Source organism: Brassica napus, chromosome A2 (assembly GCF_020379485.1).
Source record: "Brassica napus cultivar Da-Ae chromosome A2, Da-Ae, whole genome shotgun sequence".
Lineage (NCBI taxonomy): Eukaryota > Viridiplantae > Streptophyta > Magnoliopsida > Brassicales > Brassicaceae > Brassica > Brassica napus.
Window position 1 is genome coordinate 7,139,789 of NC_063435.1, and position 27,959 is coordinate 7,167,747.

Below are 27,959 nucleotides of genomic sequence, written 5' to 3' on the forward strand. Positions count from 1 at the left end.
TACATATTCAAAACTACAAAAATAACTATGGAAGCATTATTTATTTTTGGATAATTCAACTACTTTTTGGTACTTTTAAATAAAATATGAAATAGTTTAAATATATATATCTGGGAGGTATTAAGATAAATTTAAATAAAGCTGTTTTTTTCTTTATTAAAGCTGTTTTTTTCTTTATTAAAAACCTCTCTCTCTCCGCCTCCCCTACCTTCTCTCAAAACTCCATCGACATAAAGCTTTCTTCTCCGGTCCGGCACCACGCCGGTACCGGAGGTCCTCCATTCTTCCCTTAATCTCCTTTTTATTTGCCTCTCATGCTATCTGCTCAAACCTTGTCCGATATACTGGCGATTCTGGAGTTATCTCTCTTCACCTGAAACCTATGGTGGTTAAAGGAGATAAGAAGGTGATTCTGGAAAAGCGGTGAGACTATGGAGCGACGGATGCAAGGGAGGTCGGCTTTTAGGATAGGAGAAACCGCCAGATCTAATTTTCAAGTTTTCAGATCTACGGCGTTTCCTCCATGACGATGGCGCGTGGTCCAGTGGGGGTCCATCTCCGCCTTGGATCTACCTTGCTGAGCAGTGGTGAGCCAAACGGAGGTGCGGTTGAAAAACGGCGGAAGATGGTTCTGTTTCTCCGGTTCTCGGAGGTGACGTGTGGCTTGGCTCTTCTACATCGGCGTAGTCAACCGGTGAAGGGAGTCTAGCGGTAGTACACGGTGGGGCCTTACTTCCCAGCACCGGCGGCGACTCTGCGTTTATGTCCGGTGGTAGGGTTTCACGCCATTTGAAGCTAGAAGATGCTGTTCCGACCATGTCCTGCTCTCGTTAAATCCGCCTTTTCAGTACGGTTATATGCCGTTTTTCTGGCTAAGAAGTGAGGAACTGAGATCGATGATACTGAATCGAGTTAGGAGATGCGCCATTTGGTGTTGACGTACTGGTCCGAGTGCTGCATTCTAATGTTTTGGAGACCAATGCTTGGTGTTAATGTTTAATCCTGATAAGGTTTAGTTAAGCTCGGTTTCATGTTTCGTTCACTTGTATGGTCGAATTGTAGGGGTTTAAGAGACAGTTCTCTTCGGGTCGTGGAGGAGACTTGTTCTCATTGGGTAGAATTACAACAAAGTAGAAGATCGGGTAGCGTAGGATCCATCTATGTGTTCCTGGGTGGTACTAGATCACTTTGTTTGTAAGTGTGGTTAAATCCTTGTGGTTGAAATCATGTACTACTCTTTGGTTAATATAAAGTTGAAGTTGAGCCAAAAAAAAAAAAAAAAAGATAAATTTAAATAATTTATATATAAAATACTTGAACCAAATTCGGATAAAATAACCATATTCCAAATTGTATGAAAGAGTATTCAAGTAAAGACAAAATTACTTTTTTTTTTTTTGACATCAGACAAAATTACTAATATCAACTCAACTCCCAAAGGAAATTAAGAACTCTCACACTTGACACGTCATCGTTACCCTCAAGGAACGGCTCGAATCAGTTGGCGATGAGGCTGATAGTTCCTCTCCAGGGAGTGGTTCAAGGCCGCGGAGGCCTCTTCGTCGGCTCTCTCATCCCTTGCTGCCTCTTCTACTTCCTCCAGCTCTACCTCAAACGACGCCGTTCTCCCCCTCCTCCTGATTCCGACTCGACGGAGTTACCGAGGACCTCGTCTCGCTCCAGCCTCTTCACCCGCGGGAACTCCATCGGACGTGTCCGAGTCTCCTCCAGAGCGGCTCCTCTCGCCAAGCCTCCCGATTCGCCGTACTATATAGGGTTGGACAGAGTCAAGACCGATCCGTACCATCGGGTTACTAATAGGGATGGGATTATCCAGCTTGGTTTGGCTGAGAGCACTGTGAGATTTTCGGGATATAATAGACTATTTAATTAAAAAAAAAAATTGGGGATAATAGACGATTTAATAAAGATTTAGATATTTTGAGGCGAATGTTTCATCTGAGATGATTTTGGTTTGTGTTTTTGTAGCTGTGCTTTGACTTGCTTCAGAGATGGATGTCTGAGAACTTGATGGAGTCGTTGATGATGCAATCTGATGTTGATGGTGGATTCGATGTCAGTAGCATCGCCATGTATCAACCTTTCGAAGGGTTGCTAGAGGTCAGAGTGGTATGTGTTGTTGTTATATGAATCAGAAGCTTGGAGAGAGAGAGCTCTACTTTCTTTATCTTATGTTTTGATATTTGCAGGCTTTTGCTGATTTCATGTCACGCATAATGGGAGGCAACGTGTCCTTTGACCCTTCAAACATGGTGATCACAGCCGGTGGGACTCCTGCTGTTGAAGTATTGGCCTTCTGCTTGGCTGATCATGGAAACGCTTTTCTCATTCCCTCCCCTTATTATCCAGGGTAACTTTTTTAATGATTGATTCTATCTTTCTGTGCCAATGTAACTAAAAGAAACTAAATTTTTGCAGATTTGACAGAGATATTAAGTTCAGGACAGGAGTCGAGCTTATACCAGTACACTGCCGTAGCTCCGACAATTTCACTGTAACGGTTTCCGCGCTTGAACAAGCTTTGTCTCAAGCTAGAAAGCGAGGGAGTAAGGTTTCCGGCATCCTCTTTTCGAACCCTTCAAACCCTGTTGGCAACATACTGTCGAGAGAGACGCTACACGCTATTTTGAGCTTTGCTCAAGAGAAGAACATCCACGTCATCTCTGACGAGATATTCGCCGGTTCTGTTTACGGGGACAAGGAGTTTGTTAGCATGGCGGAGGTAGCTGCCTCGGGGGATTTCGATAAGAGTAGGGTTCATATCATCTACGGCTTGTCTAAAGACCTTTCCCTTCCCGGTTTTAGAACTGGAGTCATCTATTCCTTTCATGAAGACGTTGTAAGCGCGGCCAAGAAGCTGATGAGATTTTGTTCTATGCCTGTTCCAGTCCAGAGGATACTCATCTCTCTGCTGTCGGATACAAGGTTTATCGAGGAATACATGGCGGCCCACAGGCAGAGGATCAGAGATAAGCATTTTCTCTTTGTGGAAGGTTTGAAGCAGTTAGGGATTCCGTGTGCTGAGAGTGGTGGTGGGTTGTATTGTTGGGTTGACATGAGCAGTTTACTGACATCTTACAGCGAGAAAGGGGAACTCGAGTTGTTTGAGAAGCTACTGAGTGTTGCTAAGATTAATGCCACTCCTGGAACAGCTTGTTATTGTATAGAACCGGGTTGGTTCAGGTGCTGTTTTACGGCTTTGGCTGATGAAGACATCCCAGTGATCATGGAACGGATCAAACTGCTTGCTGAATCATCCACATCTTGAGGCCAGCAAGCCAGATTTTGGGTTAGTAAGCCATTGTTACACATTCTTTTCGCAAGTTAGTTCTTTAGATGTTTGGAAGATAGGAATGAATTAGAAGATGTAACTTTATTGTTTGCAGAAGAAAAGAGTTTGCATTCAAACTCATGCTCTGTTTGTATCAAAACAAGTTTCTACTTCTATGAAAAGAGAACTTTGCGACAAGTTCTGTTTCTTGATACAAATTGTTAAGTGTTTTATTCTAAAGTAGCTTCAGCCTTCGTTGGTGTCTTCTCCACTCACGTCCTTCTACCATGGAAGGATTGTGCTCTCTCATGTAACTCCTCCTTCGGCTCATCATTATTAACTCCCGGAGTGTATATTGCGCCCTCACAGGAAAGCCAAAGTTGATGTCATTAGAAGCTGTAGTAACCTGAACATGGTGAGAATCAGCAGCTTCGACCTTCTCCTGTGGAAGACGTGGAAACAGCTCTTCCAAGAACGAAGCTCCCACGAGACTGGAAGCTCCCGTCATGTAACTGCTCGTACTGTCATCAGTATCATAGGCTGGCGATGTTGGCATCGAGCACGTCTCCCTGTTCAGGTTGTCATCAAATTCATCCATTGTAAAAGCACCTGATATCGGCACAGAGCTGAAGCAATCACTGCTGGTTTCAGCCTCGCAACCGTACAGCGGTTGGTCCAAGGGGTCAGGTGGGTTGAAATCAACAAAGCAAGGGTATGGTTGTCCAGGAGTTTCTTCCCAATGGAATGGAACCGATGTAACCAGCTTAACCGGAACTGGAACTGGCGGTGGTAATGAAGGAGCCGTGACGGTTTTCGATGGTGGTTGTGGAAGCTTAGGTGGGTCATTTGCGGAAGAAGGAGCCGGTTTTCCAGGAGTCTCTTCCCAACAGAAAGGAACGGACGTAACCAGCTTAACTGGAACTGGGACCGGAGGTGGTAATGGAGGAGTCTTGGAGGTTTCCGACGGTGGTTGTGGAAGCTTTAGTAGCACTTCTCCAGGGGTCTTTTCCCAACAGAAAGGAACGGAGGTGACAAGCTTAACCGGGACAGGGATAGGTGGCGGAAGCGGAGGAGCAGAAGGCACGAAAGTGGCTAGTGAAGGTTGCCAGTTCTTCTTTGGTAAGCCAGGCCGTTCTTCCCAAACGAACGGCACAGAAGGATGCTGCCTCGGTTGTTTTCTAGGTTGTGGTGGTGTCTCTGTTTCTTTGGGTTCCATTTGTGACATTTGCTCTTCTCTTTTTACTTGTGGTCTGGTTTATTTATAAAGTAAGTATTGTTTGTGCAAGTGTTTATTAAGTCAATGAGATGTGTTTAGTAAAGCCAAACGGCTTTTGGTTTAAAGCATGCGTTATTGGATTAGAGCAAACTATTTTGTACGAATGTCACCTAAACCATTTGGTGTCATCACTGTCATGTCACCAAATTTTTATAGATTCATTTCATGCTGCCTTTTATCATAATTTAAATTATACTTAAATCTCACAATAAATCCGTTTAGCTTATCATCATTTCTTATTTTCTGCAATGAAAAGACTCTTCCTTGTCTAACATTTGGAGGTGTTTTAATGCAACACCTAAAATCACTGTGGACCAATGAATCGATCACATTTACTATCAGTGATGAAAGAATTTTTATTTCCATAAATCTTCATCAGGCAGCGATTAGTCCAGCACCTTGCCGGACTGGATATTATCTGTTCGATGTATAAGTGTAACAGTGATGCTGCCTATGATTTAAATACGGGCTAAGTTGTAGGAAGATGGATCTTAAGAGATCATCATGGAGTATCTGAGGATTGGGGGTTCAGTAACATTAGGATACACTTTTTTTAGCACTAAAACATTGGGTGGTGCATTGTTGATGTTTAGAGCCGCCGGCCTTCCCTACATGCTCTGACTAAACATGAGCTTGGAACCGATACATTTATCTATTTATTTATAACCAATTTTCTAGTATTTTTTTCAAATCATTTCATCAATTTTTTTGTGAATTTATTATGATCATAGTAATCCAAAGCCTCTTGCATATTCATTCTCATCATCAACCCACAAGTTAGTTTAACCAAAACCCAACGGTTGGACGCGGGATCTGGGTCCAACAGTTGGTGCGTCTATATTTCTCTGAAACATTCTAATTTAAAAGATAATGAAAACACAGAACTTAGTTGACTCTTAATATCTCGCATGAGTTGCACCGATCTGGCTATTGTTAAATGATTAGTACTTTTAAATTGTAAAGTCAAACAAACTTTAAAGGTAAAGTATTCTAGGTGCACTAGATATATTCGACATCTAATTCTATTCTCTAGATTCATTTCATCAAAATATGTATTTTTCGTTTAAATTTCGGCTCTTCCAACTAACAGAGCAAAGCAAACAACTTTCTCTAGGAGATTTAAAATGTATGCCTACTAAATTCTTTCATTTATGGTTCTCGGAGAATTTTTAAATATGAAAGAAAAACTTAGAATAAATAAATATATAATTCCAATCATGTTTTCCAATTTCTTAAACATTTCACTGTTTTCATACATATAACACACAAACGGATAAATTATATAGTTTTAAAAAATATATTTAAAATGCTTAGATGTACCCGTCATATTTTGGTTTTTATAAAAAATATTACATATTTGATTATTCGACTTTTTCTAAATTTTAAATTTATATTATTCATAAAAAAAAATCAGTAATGTAGATTACATAAACTAGATGAGTTTCTTATAATCGTCTTCAAGTAACACATTTTTATAGATGTAAATTTGGCCTATATCAACAACACTATTAGTGACATACATATATGCGAAAAACAAAATAACCTAAGCACCCGGTTTATAAATTATACTCCAAATATTTCATTCCAAAAGCATGTTTCATTCAAATTTGCATGTCTTATGAGTTGAGTCTTTGAGAGCTCAGAGCATTAGCCTGTACTAAGTCTTTAACGAATACATATAATAAGAAAATAATCACTCAAACTCATTCCAATATCTACATTGTTTACAAACTTTTTATATAATTTCTCAAATGTCAAGAAAATAACCCCACCCAAATAACTTTTTCATTTTTCCATAATGCGTATTATCAAATTAAACCAAGAAGAAGAAACCAAAAATAACCCACCAAAAAGCAAACAAACAAAAACTCTACAGTAAAATTAGCTGTGATTAGGAGGAGACTGCAGATTGAACAGAGCTTTAGCAGTCATCTCTCTTTCAAATCTCCAAATATAATTCAAACCAACAAGAAGCTCTGTAATGGCTGCTTCTGTCTTAACTTTATCCGCAAACACAAGTGTCTGAACCAACATCACTCTGTTCTGACTATTCACCGCCGTTGCCACGTGTCTCTGCTCGAAGCTTCTCTCGCTCTGCCACCTTATCATATTCTGCGCCAACGGTAACAACCACCGTAAGATCCTCCCTAACGCCGCTTTCCACTCCACCGCTAGGCCACCGTCCGCCGTGAACCCAACTCCTTTTAGCCTCGACCTGAGCGACGACCTCACGCTCGCCGGCAACATCGAGTACAGATCGTCTCTCGCGTCGAGACCCACCAGCTGCGGTTGCTTTATCATCTTCTCCATCACGACGATCAGATTCGCGTAGTGAAGCGCCGCGCCGGACCCGCCAAGAGTCGTCTCCGGCGGTTTCAAGAGTCTCGCGCTTTCTTCAAGAAACGTAGAGGACGACGCCGTTTTGAGCCTCTCGTCGTCGTTTGGGCTGGGGTGGACGAGGTTCATCGATGAAGAGGAGGAAGAGAGAGATCGTGGGAGAAAAGACACGACGGTTGGGGAGCTTGATGCTGCTGCGGCGGAGGAGAAGACGGTTTTGAGCCTCGCGAGTGCGGTGAACACCGATCTGGCGAGGATCAACACGACCGTGTCGAAGCTTTTGTTCCATAGAGATCTGTCTTTCAGATACTTCACGTGTTGTCTCTGTCTCTCAATCTTTTGCTGTAGATCCATCACTTTCTTGTTGTCTTCTTCGTATTCGATCCCAATCTGTGAGCTGTGTTTTCTCAGGGAGTTCTCCAAACTCGTCATCTCTTCCATCTCTCTATACAAAGCTGTCGTCACGCTCACGTATCTGTTTCCATTAACAAACTCAATAAGACTCGTGTTTTTAAATGTTAAGTGCAAAGAAGTTTCTTTACCTTTCGATTTTCTTGTTTTTAGAGTCAGTATCTTTACAGCTGATGACCCATCCGTGAGGGTCACGACCCATGTCGGCGAACTCATGGAACAAGCGGTGGAAAGAGCGGAGGCTCGGGGTGGTGCAACGGAGGCTCAGCCGGGAAACAGAATCAGCAGTGTGGGCGAGACTGTCAGCGAGCTCAGCACAGACGAGGCTGAGGTGGAAGGTTTCGTCGGCCGTGACGATCTTGGTGAGACCTTCTAAGGACAGAGAGTGGTCGCGTAGACTAAGGAGGTTGGAGTCGGTGAGAGAGTGAGTGAGGTGGAGGAGTTTGGTCATGAGACGTGCCACCTCGAACGATAAAACTCCGACGGAGGAAGTGGTGGTGGTCGGAGGAGATGTTGATCGGGTTGGTCGGTGAGAAGTGGGTTTGGAGGAAATGGCGTTTTTGAGTTTTATTAGGAAAGTTTCGAGAGCCATTGGAGAGGCAAAGCAAAGTGAATGATTTGATTTGATGGAGTGAGTGGGAGGGAGGTTATGAGATTTAAGATATAAGCTATAGTTTTCTTCTTCTAGGGGAATGATAAAGTTGATGTGTGAATGGCTCGTGGGGTGTTCTACCCATCATTACACTTTAGGATTATTTAAAAAAGGAATAAGTTTTGGTATTCGAATTGTGAAATAATGTATTCTGATATTCGTTTACATTATTTAAATGATTGGAACTTTGGAATGAATGTTAGAGGAGTCCTCTTCAGCAAAATTCTTAATCTATTCATTATGATTCTTCCATTCTCTATACGTACACAATAGATTAAATGACCAATATTTTACCAAATTTCTTTGTTTTTACATAGATATATAATCTTCTGTGGTCAAAGATAGAATAAAAACATGAACATTGTAAAAACCCATGAATAAAAAAAGAATATTAAATTTTGTACTAATTCCGTTTCAGTTTAGTTGTCGTTGTACAGTAAAATTTTCGTTTCAAAATAAATATCTCTTTATAATTTCAAATATAAAATTTATTGACTTTATATTCTAATATATTTGTCTATTTGTTGAAATATCGTTAGGTGTGATAATGATGTTTTTAATTAGTAAATATATAAATTAAATATATTTTTAATCTGTATGATCAAGTGTAAAATGACAATTAAAATATGAAACGGAAGGAATATAATTTTTCTGTATATAAAATTTTAAGTACTCCTACTTACCTTTTTTATCAATTGACATTTATCTCATAACTTTCACCTTTCCATGAAAATGCAGTTTCGTTTTTATTTAGACTTGCTCAATATTTTAAATTACAAGGAATGCTTTTTAAGTGTAGACGATCTTTTACTGAGACATTCTTTGAATAAATTACGCTGGAAAATGAATTATAGAGTAAGCGCATGTGGAGCAAATAAAGGCGTACCAAGAGCATTACCATCCCACTATATAAAAGGGACTATTTTAAGAGCTTCTTAGACATGCCACATAAGACAAAATATTTAGAACCAATCATTTAGACATGTTAAGTTTTTGTTTTACAGGCCTCAAACCATCCAATTTCATAAAAATACCGAGCCCATTTGTTATGTTTTCGCCTTAAGTGGCCCAACATTCCTTCTATCGCTATCCCCGTTAACCTAATCACCTAAAGTCATCTCTGTCGTCTCTCCAACTCCTCAGGTCATACGCTTCCGGCGACAATGGTGGAACTTCAATGCACTTCAATACAACACAATTCAACACATCGTTTAACTCTCCACATCCTTGCATACTCTTGAAGATATTGATGCCTCTTCAAGATACCCTAATTACTCACTCAGACGAAAGACATCCCAACTCTCTATGTTCCCTCTTCAAACTCCATATATATACCCCAACACAACAATCTATGCTCAGATCCTTAAATCCATTCCTAGCACCATGGTAAACCAAACTTCAGTCACCATCGCTCAAGCTCCTTCTCCACTTTTCTTTACGCAAGTTTCAGCAGGACCAGGTGATTCAAAGTTGCAGTTTCGGCTAATCCATTTCTGGGAAGCTCGCAAACATGCCAAAGGAGGCATCCTTATCGGGATTGAGATGCTGATGATTAATGAACAAGTATGTGTCACTGTCTCATCCTTCTTTCTTTCGACTTCCTCTGACTATTTATTTCATCACTAACAGAACATACCTCTTTTAATTAATGTGCTCAATATCTATCTATACAATGTTCATCACTGTGTCTTCTGCATATATATATTTGTTAGAGACAACAATATGAATTATCACACCATACTTTTACATATTCAGCTGAATTAATCTTTTTTTATCTGATCTCTAGGGCACTGTCGCCCAGTGGTTCATTGCTCAAAACCGTATTACAGCTCAAACGTGGAAGCATCTACACTTTGACAAACTTCTTTGCATCCAACAGCAAGGTGATGTACGGTGTGGCTGACCAGAAGCTGGTTATTTGTATCACACATACCTCTATCCTGTCAAAGCTTGAAGAAAACATTGAAGGCATTCCGTCTCAGTGCTTCAGGATCCATTCCTTTCCAGATTTTGAAGCCAACTGCGATCTTAGAGGGGATCTTTATGGTAAGATTTAGATGAGTTTTTCTCAAGTTTAAACTTCTAAAATTTTCTGACTAATTAAAACTATCTGCTGCTTTTAGCAAGTAAAAGAAAAATTAAAAGAGTCTTAAAAAACCAGCAAAGGTCAATTCAAAATTTGATTCTTGCAGACCACCACTATAGTTTTTTTAGTCAATATTTCTCACTTTTACGTTGATAAGTTCAGAGTTTGCTAATTAAACCAAAGAGTGGATATTTTGAGTAATTATGTGTGTGTGTTGTAGATGTTGTTGGTTACCTTAAGTTGGTTGGACGGCCAGGCTCTCCATCAACGTCCCGTTTTACGCACCAAGGATGGCTCAACTTCACAGAAAATTATGGTCCACCTGCAGCTTAAAGAGTAAGTGGTTGTTTTTCAACTAATCAATATATTTTCTCTTAGTAATATGATCCATCGACAATTACTTTCTGATTTTAACATACGCTATATTTTAAACTTCAGTGGTCCCGTTATGAACGTCTACCTATGGGACCAAGCTGCAGACTATCCTTATGAACATCGAACAGACTATCCTTGACTGTCACAAAAATAGTCTCCCCTGCAGTCTTACCACCTAAGGATCGCCCACTTGAGATGCCTCCCATGCCTATTTCTTCGAGCCAAAACAACCACACAGCCAGTGAAGTGGATAGCTCAGTGGTGACTAAGAGCAGTGGTGGAGGGCTTTCCTATGCAAACAGTCATCCCAGCTCAGCAACTGACGAGGAGAAGAAACCAAAACGCATTAGGCGTAATGGTTGATCATCCTGCACTCATGTCACTCAATCAATGGTTGGTACAGACTGCCCAGCCAGCATGCTTTTCTAATAACAGTCTTTTTTTTTCGCTTTGTCGTTTTGTTTCCTTCTGACAGTGTGCTATTGGCTTTCTTCTTTAGAGTGGTTTGTTTTTGCACCCGAGTCTTGGTTATGCATTTATAAAACTTCTTACGTTCACCTGTTCCTTATTATCCTTAAAACAGAGACAAATAATTAATGAATGAAGACAAAATATGATCTTCTCTTCTTTATACAAATCTTCTCTATTTTCTTTGAACAATTAATTATTTCTTCTGTCGAACTATTTTCTTTTTAAAGCTGTGACAATTTTTACTCTCCCTCAGTCTTCAATGTATAAACCTTCTACGACAGGATAATATCCTCACAATAGCGCTACCGCAACCTGAATTACAGTTTAATCATGTCAACTATATCTACGTATACTATAAACCGATATCGATCAATCTATACTATTAAAATAGAAGTCATGACTTAATTCATGTGTGATTTTTTTTTAAATTTGGATCACCCTTAGAAAATTGTTTAAATTATTTTTTGTATAAATATTTCAGTTATTTGAATATTCTATAACAAACAAATATTTGTTTAAAATAAATGTATATTTCATTTTTCACTTCAGCAAAAATTAATTTTTTAGTCAATTTCATGTTTATTTGAAAATTAACTATATATATTTCATTTTAACTAAAACAAACTTTTAAAATATCTAATTAATTTTTTAATTATAACTAATATCATGTACAATATTTTACTAAATTTATGATACTAATTTAATATAATAATTTCCAATTAAATTTTTGATCCTTAATCAATAAGATTTTTCAATTTAGAATTTAATATCAGATGATTTAATATATGCTATCACTGAAAATTCAAAACATATAAATTAAGTTACTGCATGTGCATGTGCATGTGAACTATAAAACTGTTGTGTTTTAAAATGTTATATTAAACAATTTGTAATATGTTAAATATTACAGTTAACCATGTAAAATAAATAATTATGTGTATAAAAATGAAAATAACAACTATGCGGTTGTACGGGTCGAGATGTAGTATGTATTTAAAAATCAAGCAAACTAATTGCTTCTTTAACACCTTCAGGATCTGCCTTTCATACAGTCCAAATTAGAGCTACCAACCCTTCATACATATACCGGCCTCTTTGTCCCATATAGTAAGTCCATATAGTCAGTCCAGGGTTGTATGAAGGTAATATACTAAATATAAGGATTATGTCAAACTTATTGCTTAGAAACATTTCACTATTAAAGGGAAATTATTACTCACCACAACACCAGGAACACGTTTCTGCTTCTACTTTGACGACAACATTGATATCATACAACGATTCCAAAAGAAGAATAAACTTCTACCCTCCAAATGAATGCATGGCTACACATAGGCTCAAATCAACAACAATCAACAATATAGAAAATATGATTACCTACTACCAAATATATTATTTTTCATATTTTTTGACATATTTTCATATAAATATATTTTATTCAAACTTGCTGTTATTAAAAAGGAAAAGTAATCGGCATATCATCTTATGATACAAACTCCATTGGATAATATTTCACCATAAACTCCCTTTCATATATATATAAAAAAATTATTCTTAACAGTTGTCATTTACAATTATTCAAACTAATAATATTATTTACTCACACCTTATTTAAAACCATTAAAGCATTTCAAAAACTAGCTAAACATATAATATAACTTATTTAATCATGTTATCCGTGCGTAGCACGGACCGGAATCTAGTAATCATAATTAGAGTTATAGTTTATTATATTAACGACAATGATAACTAAAATAAGTTGGGGGTGCATGCGAATGCCAACCAATGGCAAAACAACCATTTGCGAGGAAGAGATGTGTTGTCGTTAAACTATGAGGCAAGAACATCTTTACCATGCCTTTATCATTTACTCTTTCGTTTTTAGAACCTCTGAGATAAAATCTGAACATCTGTTTTGTTTGGTCAAAAATAAAATCTTATTATATACGTATTTGAATATTAAGAAAATATTTCCGCGGCATATAAATTTTTATTTTGCATACTTACCTTGATGATTTTTTTTTCTTACCTTGATGATTCCAGTTAGACGAAGGCTAACGAACTTTTAAAAAAAAGACACTCCAACTGCATGTTTTCAATAAACGAAATAAACGAGTTCAAAACATATGTTATTCATACGCATAGTTATTATTGCTAAGTAACGAGATGGAAAACAATTATATTAGAGCTATACATTAGCAAATACTTATTTGTTAATACGAAAGCTTAAACACTGTCATTTAGTAATTTGTTCTATTACATAAACTACTAAAATAGACTATTTTGTGATTTAAACTTCATCCAAATATAGACTAACAATGCCTCATAAAAACCTATATATCTGCTTTTCATATTTTTTTCTCCTTTTGGGCATCTTCAAAAATAACACACACACAGAGTCCTGTATAGGGGTAGCTATTTTACCCGATATCCGAAACTGTATTCGAACCCAACCCAAAAAATCTGAACTGAAGTAGTAAAATATCCGAACGGATATTGAATTATGATAGATTGGATATCCAAACCCGAACGGATAATATCTGAAGATAACCGAACATATGAATACTTGATCCTATATTTCTAGTTTACTTATGTAATTTTATTCAAAATATTTATAGATTTTGCATATGGCTCAAAATCAGATAATATACATATAATTATGGAATTTTTTTTTTGTAATTCACTTAAAATACATATTAACCTCTTGTTTCTTACATTAACAAACGTTGCATCAAAAAATTTAAAATAACAACTACATTAGTGTCTTTCTATTTTTAAAATTTTATCTTCAAACCTATAAATAGTTTAATATATTAAAAATTATTAAACCAATTAAGTTAAAAGTATATATTTTAAATACATAAAATTTAAACAATGAAAAATTTCTTTTTTTCTTCAAAATATAAATATCTGAACCCGACCCGAAATAGCTGAACCCGAACTTAAAATACCTGAATCCGGCTCGAAATGTAGAAATAACCGAACGGTTCTATACCTCTATACCGAAATACCCAAAAATTCAAAATGCACGATCCAAACCTGAATGGATATCCGAACGTCCACCTCTAGTCCTACATATGCAAATAACAAGACAAACAATATTAAAATAAAATAAACCTAAGCAACTCAGCCAAGTGTTTCGCGAGAGTCGTAAAAATAGTTTATTGATAAATCTTCTACAACACAGGTGGCAATTTGGAAAAGCTTCAAGATTCAATCCTTTGCCTAGAATAGAATGTCAAACTTAGACTTAGACATTCTAAACACAGATGGTTTATATTCTTTATTTACATTAACTTCTAACTTAGACGTTCTAAACTCTCTAACTTCGATTTGTATTTTTGTAATACCTTGACTGTCCACGGTTAAAGAATTTTCTACATTCTTTACTCAATCTATGGGTATTATAAGGCGTGGTGGCCGTAACGTTAATTTTTCAAAACCTTGAAAGATATTTTTACTGATCCTTCAATCATCACATAATAATTAATTTTTCTATGTTTTGTATTCACTCAGACGATATCGCAAAATACTTACTGATAGGTTATTTATCTTTTCATTATTCTGACTCAAGCACACTTAACTCTCGAACTCTCTCTGGACAAGTGATCGAAAAGATAAATACACTTTGATGACATAGGTAGCCAAATCAATTCCTTTAAACCATTCCAATATACCGCAAACTGAGATGTTACAATTCACTACTTCTCACATAGTGTCCACATTACGTCTCAGGATCATAACTCATATTAGTGTAAACCCACACATGACTCTGTCGGGATTCGTCTCTGATACCACTTGTAACTCCCCAATCATCCACGACTAATAATTTACACACCCGCCAAATTCGATCCATGGGCTCCATCCCATGCGAGCGTTAATTTTTCATAGACAAAAGCTTTGTTTACAGACCATGCAATCACCACATCAATTTTTACGTGTTTTAGCCTCACTCGCACAAATATCGCGAATAATTCTCGACATGTCACTCATCCTTCTACTACTCCAGCTCAAAAACCATTTAACTCTAGAGTTCTTTGTGGAGAAGTGTTCGAAAAGGTAAGTGCACTTTGATAACATAGGTAGCCAAATCAATTATATTATGCCATTCCACATATACCACCAATCGAGATGTTACAATTCTTGTAACGCATTGATCGTCCATAGGCCTCCTACGCCCGCTCACTCGTTCCATGGGTCCTATCACGTGCTATAAGTGATGGTTTCATTTTTGGAGGCTTGGAATGTTTGTTTACTGATCCTAAATCGCCATTTCTTTGGCGTCACTCGCGCAATAACGCAAATAGGTCACACATTCTTTAACTATTCCAGCTGAAACACACTTAACTCTAGAGTTATCTCTAAATATGTACCCGAAAAGATAATTTCACTTGGAACATAAGTGATCAAATAAATTCTTTTAAATTTTTTAATATATACCACAACCAAAATATTATAATTCATCTTTTTCCACAGAATACAACATTCTCATTGCGCATTGCACCCATCCTTTCTCACAGAACGCAACATTCTCATTGCGCATTGCGCCCTAGGATCGTCATCCACATGTTCATCTACTTTGTAACCCGTTGTACATTTCGTTGCAAAGTAGAAGGAAATAGTTTGTTGGTATATCCTTGTTGATTTACAATAACGTAACTGTTTCGTTCATATGTCGCTACAGCCATCATTTTGCGTCAAAATACTCAATTGTTATTTTATAATGATTTATTTTACTTCATTAATTTGTTGGAATTCGATGCAAAATAACAACAAAATTTTGTGGTATTTTTCGTTTAAAATTGACTACTTTCTTATAGCTAGTGTCTGATTGTGTCTTAGGCCAGTTGTTAAGAGGAACAAGCAGGCAATTTAACTCAAACATTTTAATATTTACATGACATATTTTTGTAAATCAAATCAATTGTATTAATCATGCTGATGCACCGGGATTTGTAGTGATTGGAGTAAGAGACATCCCGTAAAATTAGCATGGAAATCAACATATGTCTAGAGATATACCACTTGGATGATTTATCTATTTACAAAATGTGACATAAATGGTTAATTGAATGTATTCATACTTTGAAATTATGGAGTTGAACGTGAAGGAAGCTTCGTGAGAGAGTTAGTTTATGAGATTTGACGACGCATCCTACGATGGGGTTTTCGTATGCTTTGACCCGCTTCACGATTTGTAAGACCTTTATTTATGATCTCAAGTAATTTGTCTGCCATATATATACTATATAGATAGATATTTGTTTTGTATATAAATTACATATTAAGCGGTTTTCTTTAAAAATATTAAACTAGAAGGTTTTCTCCGTCATGAACGGTAATAATAAATTTATAAAAACAAAATATTTTCTAAAGTTAAAATTCATATTTTAATGTTTTTAAAACCTTTTAGATTTTTTCACTATAAATATAAATAAGCTTTCATAAGTTATATTTTTGGCTTATAAATTTTTATTTTTACTTTTAGATTTCCTTAAATTTAAGCTATAAAATAATTTTTGCTTATTTTATATTATATTTATATTTATGATTACGTTTATCTTAATATTTATATACATGTATAAATGTATAAATTTTAGTTTTTGTTAAAACATATAAAAATATTAAATTAATTTATTAATTAACTTAATAAATTATGAATTACATCTACATTTATGTGATATAAAGCAATTTATTAATTAACTCAATAAGTAGACTAAAATTCGTTCAACAAACATAATTTAGTAATTTGGTAATTTGATTAATTTTTCATACCAATTAATGAATAAAAGCATAATCCGAACATTTAGTTAACAAATATATTCACAATTTATTTTGATAAAATCCAAAATTTTTGCATATTTTTATTTTTTCTAAGTTAATGTAAAAGAATTATATATTTATAATTATGATATTATTTTAAAATTTCATTAATGTGATACATATAAGTTATTGTTATATTTAAAGAATCTTACCAAAAATGTAAAATTTCATGAATGCAATTTGACATGCCATAATAAGAGTTAAGATAAGTCATCATTATCATTAAGTCATGTCATTTTTTTTTACTGAAAATGAATGTGGTGATGACACATAAATAAAATTCAAAAAATCAATTATCATATAACAACTTTTAAAACACGTCAAAATTGTGTTTTATTTGAGAATGCAGTTCAGCGTAGAATACTAAATGTAAAATTCTTTTTTTACAAAGATTTTTTATTTTCGTGGACTTTTGAAATTTTGTTTTTAAAGTACAAAAAATTAAAACCATCTAAACCAAAACCTAAATACGTCCGGTGAAATAACTAACCAACTTACACACATAATACAAAAGAGCAAACCGTAAAGCCGAAAATCTCACCGAAGATAAATCTCAAATAGAAAATCCATGTCGACCGTTGATATTTGTCTAACAGATTTACCACGATAAAGCACCAAACAGAAGAATCGCACACACCAGAAAAAATGCAAGATACATTCACAGAGTGAGAGAAAAGAAGAACCAAGATGCATGAATGGTTTAGGGTCTCCAGAGAAAGTAAGGGAAAAATTTAACATAGCTATTAAATCTTCGTTTTATATAATACATGGCACTTTATTTTCAATCCCAAAAATTTATCACACTTGTGAACCTAGTTAAAATAAATAATCTATATAAATTTAATTGTAAACTATGTAAAAAATTAAAATATATATATTATGTAAAATTTATAATATTTATTCAATAAAGAAAATCGCTGATGAAAATCTAATTTACATGTTAAATTCACTTATAGGCATACTTTTCCACGAAAGAAAAGAAAAAAAATGTCTTCTTGAATCAATGTTTACGTTCATTTCTTGCATACATTCTTATTATTACATAAAATATTTTTGTGTGTGTTTCTAGTTTATTCAATAGAATATGTAATTACTCTAGTTATATAATACTATACTAATTGTGAAAATATTTACAAAAAGTGTGCTATTATTCTTATTGTAAAAAAGTGTTTTGGTTTGCATCCAGTTTATTTATTATTTCGTATTTTGGTTAATTTTTCTTAATCATTTCCATGTCCAGTCATGAATAAACTAGAAACCCCCACACACACAAATAAATTATGCAATAAAAAAATTTCGAAATTATTTACGCATTAACATAAAGAGAAGAAATGAGGAAAATAAGAAGTGAAACAGAAGCAGGAGTCCAATCATAAAGTGATCTATGAGAAAGGAGGAAATCGCTGACTTGCAACAGTACACACTCAGCCACGCTGCTAAGCATTTCACCAACATTCTCCTTCTGACTCCAATCATTTGCTTTTCAGTTCTTTTTCTTCTTCTTCTCAAACTTTTAATTATTCGCAAATGTTGTCATGTGAACCTTTCGTGTGTGAAAACTTAGCGACAAGTAAAAGTGGATATTGCTTAAAAAATAACTGACAATTGGATGTTGTCTCTGAGTTTTGTTTCACCGTTAGAAAGTTTCTTACAACACCACCATTTTCCTGTTACTTAACAGAATCTTAAAACAACTTTTCTCAAATTAAATCTCTTCAGATACAATTTCTGAAGACCCAAATTAAAAACCCAACAAAACAAGGATGCTTTTAAATTTCATACCGCATAAAATTTGCACTTAAGTACACATATGATGTGATGAGACATTTTCCTATGAAAATATCAAGTCGGGTGACAACATTTAATGTATATAATTTATAAACAATAATTATTAATAATTTGAGTCACTAATCTGTTGCCAATGTATCCCTAAATTTGTGGTTATGAATACATAATGGTGCTTGACATATTATTATGTCAAACACTTATTTCGCACTTTGACTTCTCTCTGTCTCTTTTTTGAGTAGTGGGATATTTGAAAGGGGCGAAGTTTACAAATTCCCACCGCGAAGTGGGTTTGTGAATTGATCGAAAACTTTCTCAAAACATAAAATTTCAATAACAAAATAGATTCTCAAAGACAAAGAGTAAAAGATACAGAGAAAGTAAGTAAAAATGCTATTACTTTGGTAGACATTTGAAAGAAAGCAAGATAGGGGGCAGAAAGAGACAACGACATGTTACTATGATTGTGTTTTGAAAACTAAAGACTCATCTACTTTGTTGTACCATTTGGCTTATCTCTTTTGAGCGTGGAGTGGTGAGTATGCGCACGTGTTTGCTATTTGTGTGCTGGACACAATAATCATCAAGCCTGCCCATTTGCTTCTTCACACACTTAAAAGCTTTTTACCATTTTATAATCTCCACTGTCTCGCTATTTTCACTGTTTTTAATGACATTTTCATTGGTAAACCGACCGAATTTTATAATACTCAAAACTAAACAAAGTTGTGTAATTAAGATACTGTCTAGATCTTAAGGTATTCAATGTAGACATGAAACAAACAAAGAGTTTGGAGAAGAATCTTCTTAACATAATCTAAATGTAACTTAAACATCAACGTTCATGACAGTTACCATACGATACAGCTTCTGTACAACATTAAGCAAGACTGCCTTTCTTTTTTTGTCTTCATGTCGTCCATGGTGAACAACAACGACGCATTACGATCTGACCTTCACAAGAAGCTGGTTCCGACAGAGAGCTCAACTAGATTCGCAAAAATCTGAGCTCGGGTTGTCCCAATCTGCTGAGCAAGTGCATGCTGCTCCTCTAGTGGAAGCATCTCGTAACTGCAAACATTTTAAAAACCATTAGGATCATCTCCGTCTATGATCATATGATATCATACGGTTTTCAAGTAACATATGGTTGAACATATAGAAAACTTACTGGCAGAGTAGCTCGCAGTCGATTATGCTGTCAGGCCCAGGTTTTCGAGCCTTACCACTCGAGCGGAACTGACGGAAAGAGCGTGGGTTCAGACCGGCAACATGAGGAACAGCATCCACTAGCTTTTTCTGGAGAGACTGTAACCTACGGAATGTGACCTCATCTAGTGGAGCTATGCAACCAAAACTGCCGTCTAGAGTACCAAATAACGAAGCGTATCGACTTTTTTTATCCGCGCTGAGAGATTCAACCATCTGCAGACGCAGGAACTTTGTCACATGCGCACCCACGTGAAATTCCGCCCTTGACAGAAGTTTCTGACCCTTCCAGCTCTCCGACATCTTCGGTGCGAAATAGAATATCTGTTGGGGATCAGTACACCGTCAGTTTAAGAGTATTTCACTATCTTCCATTAAGTACATATAAGCAAGGCCTGATCACATCACGTACACACTAAAAGCGATAAGAAGAGGGATGCTAACCTGGAGATTTTTTTGCTGATCGGAGACAGCCAGGCTTAGCGTACTTCCATCAATCAAAAACTCTGAAGCCATACAATCGAGGGATCCAAAATCTTTGGCTAGTAAGCTAAGTTGGGACCCTTGTTCTTTCCAGCTAAGAAAGTATACGCTTTTGTGAACATCACCAAGGAGGATGAAATTCTTTACCTGTGGTGCAAGGAAAGATAAATTAGCATGTGCAACAAAGCCAAATCACGCAGAGGAAAAGTCATCCACAGGAACCAAGCTAAGCCAGGAAAGAAAAACGTACCACATTCATGCTGACTACATAGAGCGGTGGATCAAAGAAAGCAACACCAGTTAATTCAGTGCCATTCCATTTGTGCAAGGTGACTTTAGGACCAGATGATATTAGAAGATGACCCTGAATGGAGGCTACAGCTGATACAACTCCTTTTAGTTCCTTTGAGTAGACTTCAGTAACCTAATTGAAAAAGTGGCTTCAGAACAAATCCAACATCTAAGATGAAAATGAATAAGGTTATAGTTGTAGGCCCAACTAAACATACCAAATTTTGAGAATTATCGCCATTTCTTCCAAAAGAGAAAAGAAGCACACGGCCCCTTGCAGCAACGTCCTCCCCTTGGACATAAGCAGTTCCAACGGCAAGAAGGGTTTCATTCTCCGCTGTGCTTGCATTCTGAAACAGCCAGGTAGTAAGAAAATGAGCCTTGGTTATTGCATTTTAATCAAGGACATTTATTAGATTGACCCCTAGATATGCTCCCAGCAATATTATTCAATTAACATTCTTTATGGAGGCAGAGAACAATATTATGAGTTAGCAGGCTTAGTAGCTAACTTACAAGAAGTGTGACAACTCGCACAGTGAGTGCATGTTCTGAGCTCTGCATTGGAATAGTGGTTTTAGTTTCCCAAGGGCCACCCGATCTTTCTGGTTCCAAAATTCGGATTTCAAATTCCTCAACGGTGTATGGTCGTTGGAGATCATCAGAGCTCAGATTATGGTTGTCAATCTGCTGCCCAGCTTCTTGATCAACTAGGGAAGAAAGCACTTGATGCAATGGCTTGCTGACCTGCAAAAATGAGAGACCAACGATATTGCCTGTATTAATACGATAGAATAATAATAATGAATAAATAGGCAGGTAAAACATAACCGACACAGAACTTCCTTTCTTCTCAACAAAAAGAAAACAAATAAATACGCATTAGTTCAAGTGTTCAATTATCAAACAAAGCAAATAATAATATTGCTCCAACCAAAATCTACCGGTATATGTGATATTCATAATGAAATTCACAGTGGCATCCATTTGAATTTAGAGCTCTTGAAACCTGTTTTCCTTTCTCAAGCCTGCTCTAGAAGGGGCAAATTGATAATTTAAATTAAGAAAATTCCAGATAGCTGAAAAAGGTAAAATTGAGAGCTGAGGAAAGTTGCCACATTGCCTAGGTAACCTATGAAATATTTAAATATCCCGATTAATGTTGCCTGTGATGCCTAAATGCCTTATCGTCCCATTTCAACCACAGAAATAGAAATCATCCAATGCTACCAAAGATACAATGCGGATTAGGTAGAAAAATGTAGATAATATTATCATTGCTAATATTCGTACCGGATATGATACTATCAGTGGGTACAAGTTCTTCTCCGCGTAGTAAGTAACTTGGTGAGGCGTGGCCTTCAGAGGAATCTAGACAGGAATATCAGGCATTAACGTTATCAGTCCTCATATACTTATTATTAACATACAGAAACAGTAAGCGATGAAATGGAACTCACCTTTTGCACTGGCCAATAGTTATCGTAGACTGGTGCTGAAGGTAATTGGCAAATCTTCAAAACTCCCTGGTTTATGTCAATATGAGATGAGTTATCTTTTAGGAATTCATAGCCTACATGCCAACAATAAGAATAGAAAAGAACAACATAAATGAGACATAGACACACTATTAAACCTGTGACGTGACATATATGAATCCGTGATTGCAATTCACATTGTGAAGCACAGTAAAAGCCACAATTGATCCATCGCACAGCTGAAAAAGTGTGATAGCATGAGATAGAGAAACTTTCTCAAGAAAAGCCATACAAGCTTCGTATCATTGTTAATTAAGAACTCCAAAATATTGAAATCATAGCATTGTTTGCTTTAGACGCAAAAACACAAAAATTGTCTTTTTCGGCGAGGGTATCATACCTGTGAATGAAATCGAAGTCTTTCTCTGAACAACATGCACCAACCTGGTCTTGAGCCAGAAAGAAAAAATCCCTGGTGACCGCTAATATTCTTGAACATGGTAATTCTTTGAGCTGCAACACCGTCTGAAGTCTCCTCTCTCGTAGACGTGTCCAAGGGGATGCGGAGAAATCTCAGATTCCTAAGCTTAGAACTGCTGGAGGAATTTAAAGCAGCAGGATTTTCTGAAGAAACACTATTCTCTGCGTTGGTACCATCAACACCCTCAAACAGGTAAGCATGGTAACAAAGAATTGTGCCATCAGCCAAAACTGCAAACAGAAATGGGCGTGTATGGTGCCCAGACCATCTTTGCATAGCTAACTCAACGACCTTTGTCTTCACAATGTCTTCATTCCTTGCAGAAACATTATCCTGGGATTTTTTGTTGAGTTCATACTCTAGCTCATGAATAGGCATATCAGAGAGGTGGCTTCTTCCAGATGCAAATTTATCAACAGAGAAAACACAATTGAAACTAGGCACATCAAATATCTCAAGGGCACCACTTTCGTAGCAAAGGACACAGTATATGTCACCCTGATCATGAGGTCCACCATCAGCACTATCAACAGCCTCTCCAACTCCTGACAAAAGCCATGCATCAGTGCTAGCTTTCCTTAGCCAGGGTTCTGGTCCTTTATCATGGTACAAAGTACATGCCGATACCTTCCTTTTAGAGCCTTCAAGTACAGATGGAGTACTTATAGAAACTGTGCAAGTCGAAGGATCTGCAATTCAAAGTTCCATATGAGACTGCTTGAGTAAAACATGTTAATATGCCCAAGATAATAGACTACAAGATCAACTTTTGCATAAGAAGATAATATTTCCCTAACATACCTCCAACAAGCAGGCGAATGCTGCCATCTGTCATTCTAAGTAAAACATATGGATCGGCAATTGAAACAGATGCCACAGTGGAACTTTCAGAACCAGAATTGGATTCTGTATTAGAAGCTCCAAAGTTTAATTCGTGATTCATAAAAGAACCATCCAGTATACGGGCACCATGCTCAAACACCTGGATTACCCGACGTCTGAAAAAAAACATGGAAATTATTATAATACCGTTTACTATCTCTTACAGCTGCATGTAGTAGACACAGTTCAATGACTAGAAAGAAGCCATGGATAAAGCTTAGTAGACAGCACATGGGGTTAATAATATAAAAGATGTAAAGGAAAAAATATGCTTCTACAAGAAACACATCTCACAAGATGCAGCAAAAACATATTATGGCAGCTAACCTTCCAAACAAATTTCCAGCAGCAATTGTTCTTCCCTGAACATAATAGTCAACACTCTCAGTGACTTCTGTGAGAAGGTCCGCAGTTTCAAGTACCTGAAAAGCCAAACATTGAAGGTATTTCTATTGACAATAGGAGGATCTAATGATGTACGACCAAAACAGAGAAGTAAAATATACCATAGTGCGAGCCTCCAAACTTATAATCAAATAGGCATGATATTCATCCTCATCAGCAGCCATTTTAGAAGAATCAACATTATGACCACGGGAGCTCTTGTGATAAACTGTCCATATTCCTTTGCAGCTTCCAAGTTCAACCTACCCACAAGATCATGCAGAATATCGTGGTTACGGATCGAAGATACCAGGTCGCATACATAGCATTACTAAGTAAGATCAAATATCCACTTTTAACTTGCCATTCGCACATAATTTTTTTTTTTACTTTTCTTTCCAGATTATTACTAAACAGAAATATTCCAGTGGTAGATAGTAATTGTGAAAGATATAACCCCGCGAGAATGTCCTAATACAGCCTTCTGTTCAGAGTTTACTATAAACTAATGCATCCAAATTTTGAAAGAGGTATATACGAAATTACGTCCAAGCCATAGTAATGGGAGTATATTTCCCCCTTCATCTCATATACCAGAAACAATTTGGGATATGCATACCTCAGTAATCATTTCGGGTCTAATTGACTGCCGAAGAACAGATAAAGCACCATTCTTCCCATGACCAGAACAGCACACCTAAATGCCAAGATACATATATTTAGTCTGGCGTTTTCAGTTTATAGACAAAATACGAGGCAGGCAGGTGGACACTAAAAGTTGTGGAACAAAGACGTCTCTGAATGACAACCTTAAGAATGTTACGTTTTATATAAAACACTTCCACGGCTAGTATTATATAAGAGCTACTAAACAAACGGCTCACCAATTCATAGTTGCTCTGTTTGGAAATCCCAGTGGCGTTTGCATCAGCATTTATCCTTAAGCCATAAGCAAAATCTTTCACTGGACCAACATTAACTAGTGAATCTCTCACTGCAAATGAAAATGATTTCTGCATTTATTGAAAAAGTAAACATGAGAAACTTCATGGAAATGAGAACATAGGTTATCTAACTCTTATTGACATAATACATGCTGCAGTTTTGCAAAGGCAAACTATTTCTTCAGTAACTAAACCATTAATTTTCTTTTCAACATGACTTATTTTTTAAATTGATTTATGCGCTATTGTACGCACATGCAGATGGCGAAAGGGAGAATGTTCTGTTAAAGACCCCAACTCAAGAGGATATTCTACAAAACTCTAGCCAAGGCAGAACTTGCTACCTGTGATGAATCGGAGTTATTTGGGGCTGAACCAAACAATGAAAGCTCCTCGTTTCCAACTGTATCTTGAAAAGCATCAGAAGACATCCGCAGACGTTTTGCTTGATGACTCTCACCTTCAATATCTTCATCCTGCATAAGCAAGAAATTTACAAGTTCCGGATAAGCATTTAACTAATACCCCGACCAGCCTAAAAAGGATTGACCTATCACCTCATCTCTCAACCCAGGTAAGGATGCTGCGGGTCCAGATCTACAGGAATATTGAACCAGTAAACTGTCTCCCAAACGGCTACCTAAAAAGAAAAGGGAATTTCCAACACTAGTAATGTCCTGCAAGAAATTTGGTACTACATCTTAGAGATTCTCTAATTGAACTGGATCGAAAGTGAAGCACCAATATATTGAGAGAAGATGTTGACTAACCGAAGCAAGCACAGAGGCTTTTGATTTGGAAAGATCAAGTCTCTGCACAGCACTTCAAGAAAGAAAATAGCAGTGAGTTTCACATATTATAAACAAAATAAGTTGCAGCGAAACAAGGTTCAGCAGAAATTTAAAAAGAAAATAAAAATATTACCGCCCATCATATATAAGAGTCAGCAGCAACAATTCCCCAGACTTCGTTGACAAAAGAGCCACATCGTTCGATATCCAGGTTCCATGGGCAGCATCGAGTTCCACACTGAAACTTGATGCAGGCAGTTCTTGACTGAAAGAAAACAGACACACAATAGAAAATAAATATGGTTAACAGTATAAACAGATTTTTACAATTGCTAATACAAGCTATAAGATTCTAAACCAAGATTGTGGCAACAAGATTGTATCCATAAGCAGAAGGCAAATTTCGAAGAGTAGAGAGTGTGCAAGAAAACTGCACCTGCTATCAGCTGAGGAGGCATAATTGTTCAGTGCCAGAGCACAGGAGGCTGACTACAAGAAAATATGGTATCTCAGATGTGTAAGTAATTGTAGACTTCAGCCTCGAAAAAATTAAGCTAAGTAATATCAAATTACCTGACTATGATAATGGATTGTATTTGCACACAACACAAGAACACCACCGATCGGAGATGGTACTGCAAGTAGTTTGTAGGCATCATGGGGCAGATTCTGGAAAATACCAAGAGAATGGGAATAAGTATGATTGGGAGTAAAGTTTGCACAAAGGATATTTTTTAATAGGTTCAATTGTACTGATTTGCATAAAAAAAGCTTGTTATTCTACGAATATTTTCCTAAACCTTTGAGCATTCTAAACAAAGAACAAATAAGAAAAGTCAACATGCATGTTTCTGTTTTCTTGGTAGTTGACTGAAAAGCCTAGTCATGAAATAATATTGAGCATACAATAATCTTTCGATATGACTTCAGTTTCTGCTTTCAGCTTACAATATAGATTACTAAAGATATTCAAATATTTGCCTTCTTAGGAAGAAACATTATTTTAACATAAAAGAGGCAAATCAGGAACATACAATAGCTGACCAGATGACTGGGTGTTGTTTTAATGTCGTATTGATACTAAGAGCAGAAAGCATGCAAGTATGGTGCTTCCATGAAACTCTCCCAGCCCATGTATGCTCTTCTTCCTGAAGTATTACAATTACAGGCTCAATATAACCTGAACAAGACACAAGATGCCACACAAATAATTAGAAAGAGAAGGACCACTTAATTTATTCACATTATGACTATTTGGAAAACCAGAATATCTTAAAAAAATCAAATCCACGATACAATTGCCCATGACAAGATGCATACGCTGGATAAAAACAGGAAATACGCAAGTTGTTTGATGTCGTATTGCATTTAAAACCAACAAGTTAGTAACATATATATTATGATTAGCTACATATTCAGAGATACAAGGAGAACTCAAAATAAGGTGGATCAACATGGAAAAACCTTTCTTGGTAACTTACCATGTAGAAAAACAAAATCTTTGACGTGTTTCATTCCGAGATCACGCAAGTTGATTATGTAAGATGATTCAACTCGAGCAGAAATTGTCCCACCAGAAGTGAACGCATCATCGTCCCCAACTAGTCCAGAACCAACCTGAAAACCAACGCATAAGTCTCTTTACAGAAAATAAACTTCACAAACTAAACTGAATATATGATGCCAAACAAAAAAAAAACACCTGAGAAGCCTTGAGTATGATCAGCTGCAAACCGTAAACAAGAACACCTCCACACCTCCCTTGAGGATCCACTTTCACCAAAGGCCCTCTTGGAAACGACTCTCTTCCTCTTTTCAGATGAAGCCAATCCGGACCCTCGAAACAGTGCATCGAGCTGAAAACGAAACAACACATCCATTATTAGTTTTCTACCAAAAGCAAATCAAGCAATTCACACTCTCACTAACTTCAATCGAAGACTATGAATCGAATCATCAAACTCAAGAACCGAGATCTTCGCGTCGCGGAACGTCACCACGATCGAATCCCTCCCCCTAGTGGAGTTCCCTCCTCCCATAGGAAGCACCGCGAGCGACTCAACGTTGCCGTGGAGCCTGTAATGGCACACGAGCTCGAGGGAAACGCCGGAGACGCCGTCCAATACGCCGCCGCGCTTGGCGAGCCTCTGCCCCCTCGGCTCCAGGCTGCTAGCACCGTTCCCTTCCTCCTGAACCCTAACCACGTACACCTCGAGGACGTTGGCGGCGGTTACGACGACGTTAGGCACGGCGCAGATGCCGCGCTTGGGGGGAGCGGGCCAATCGGGGTCGAGGTCGTCGCCGGAGGTGATGGGAATCTGCATCGGAGTTGTGTCGGAGATGGAGTGGGTGATGTAGCCGGAGGCGCAGTTCTCGACGCCGGTGGGCCAATGCATCATCTTGAAGGCCGCGAAACTCATCCTTTAGTTACTTCTCCTCCTCTGCTGAATCGAGCGACTGAGTAATCTAGGGGTCCGTCTTAACCCCCGCACGGGGGTTTTTTATTCA

General features: G+C 37.0%; 4 protein-coding genes across 7 annotated transcripts; 1 reads left to right on the forward strand and 3 right to left on the reverse strand.

Moving 5' to 3' along the window:
* Positions 1-1,405: 1,405 nt before the first annotated feature.
* LOC106415525 (probable aminotransferase ACS12) lies at positions 1,406-4,580 on the forward strand. Of its 4 annotated transcripts, none has more exons than XM_048754328.1 (5): positions 1,421-1,858; positions 1,990-2,130; positions 2,211-2,371; positions 2,440-3,310; positions 3,662-4,580. In XM_048754328.1, exons 1-4 carry the CDS (start codon positions 1,508-1,510, stop codon positions 3,287-3,289), a joined length of 1,503 nt encoding a protein of 500 aa, XP_048610285.1. In that variant the 5' UTR covers positions 1,421-1,507; the 3' UTR covers positions 3,290-3,310; positions 3,662-4,580. The 4 variants fall into 4 exon arrangements, with proteins under 4 accessions (XP_048610282.1, XP_048610285.1, XP_048610280.1 ...); XM_048754323.1 differs by lacking the exon at positions 3,662-4,580 and adding an exon at positions 3,408-3,490; XM_048754325.1 differs by lacking the exon at positions 3,662-4,580 and having other exon boundaries at positions 1,406-1,858; positions 2,440-3,490.
* LOC106415526 (YLP motif-containing protein 1) lies at positions 3,445-4,517 on the reverse strand. Its single transcript, XM_013856268.3, has one exon. The coding sequence runs from the start codon at positions 4,515-4,517 to the stop codon at positions 3,528-3,530; it is 990 nt and encodes a 329-aa protein (XP_013711722.2). The 3' UTR covers positions 3,445-3,527.
* A 1,681-nt stretch (positions 4,581-6,261) lies between the features above and the next one.
* On the reverse strand, positions 6,262-8,010 carry LOC106412335 (protein PSK SIMULATOR 1). The gene is made up of 2 exons (XM_013853255.3): positions 7,448-8,010; positions 6,262-7,380 (listed from the first exon to the last, which is right to left on the reverse strand). The coding sequence occupies exons 1-2, from the start codon at positions 7,906-7,908 to the stop codon at positions 6,450-6,452; spliced, it is 1,392 nt and encodes a 463-aa protein (XP_013708709.2). The 5' UTR covers positions 7,909-8,010; the 3' UTR covers positions 6,262-6,449.
* Positions 8,011-19,184: 11,174 nt separating this feature from the next.
* LOC106415571 (cleavage and polyadenylation specificity factor subunit 1) lies at positions 19,185-27,933 on the reverse strand. Its single transcript, XM_013856324.3, has 25 exons — positions 27,381-27,933; positions 27,154-27,307; positions 26,933-27,068; positions 26,486-26,631; positions 26,025-26,120; positions 25,888-25,940; positions 25,585-25,716; positions 25,431-25,482; positions 25,218-25,337; positions 25,005-25,136; positions 24,601-24,729; positions 24,336-24,413; positions 23,839-23,979; positions 23,660-23,754; positions 23,252-23,448; positions 22,370-23,139; positions 22,128-22,208; positions 21,952-22,017; positions 21,785-21,862; positions 21,008-21,238; positions 20,710-20,841; positions 20,451-20,624; positions 20,162-20,347; positions 19,680-20,041; positions 19,185-19,579 (listed from the first exon to the last, which is right to left on the reverse strand). The coding sequence occupies exons 1-25, from the start codon at positions 27,869-27,871 to the stop codon at positions 19,465-19,467; spliced, it is 4,347 nt and encodes a 1,448-aa protein (XP_013711778.2). The 5' UTR covers positions 27,872-27,933; the 3' UTR covers positions 19,185-19,464.
* Between the last annotated feature and the right edge of the window lie 26 nt (positions 27,934-27,959).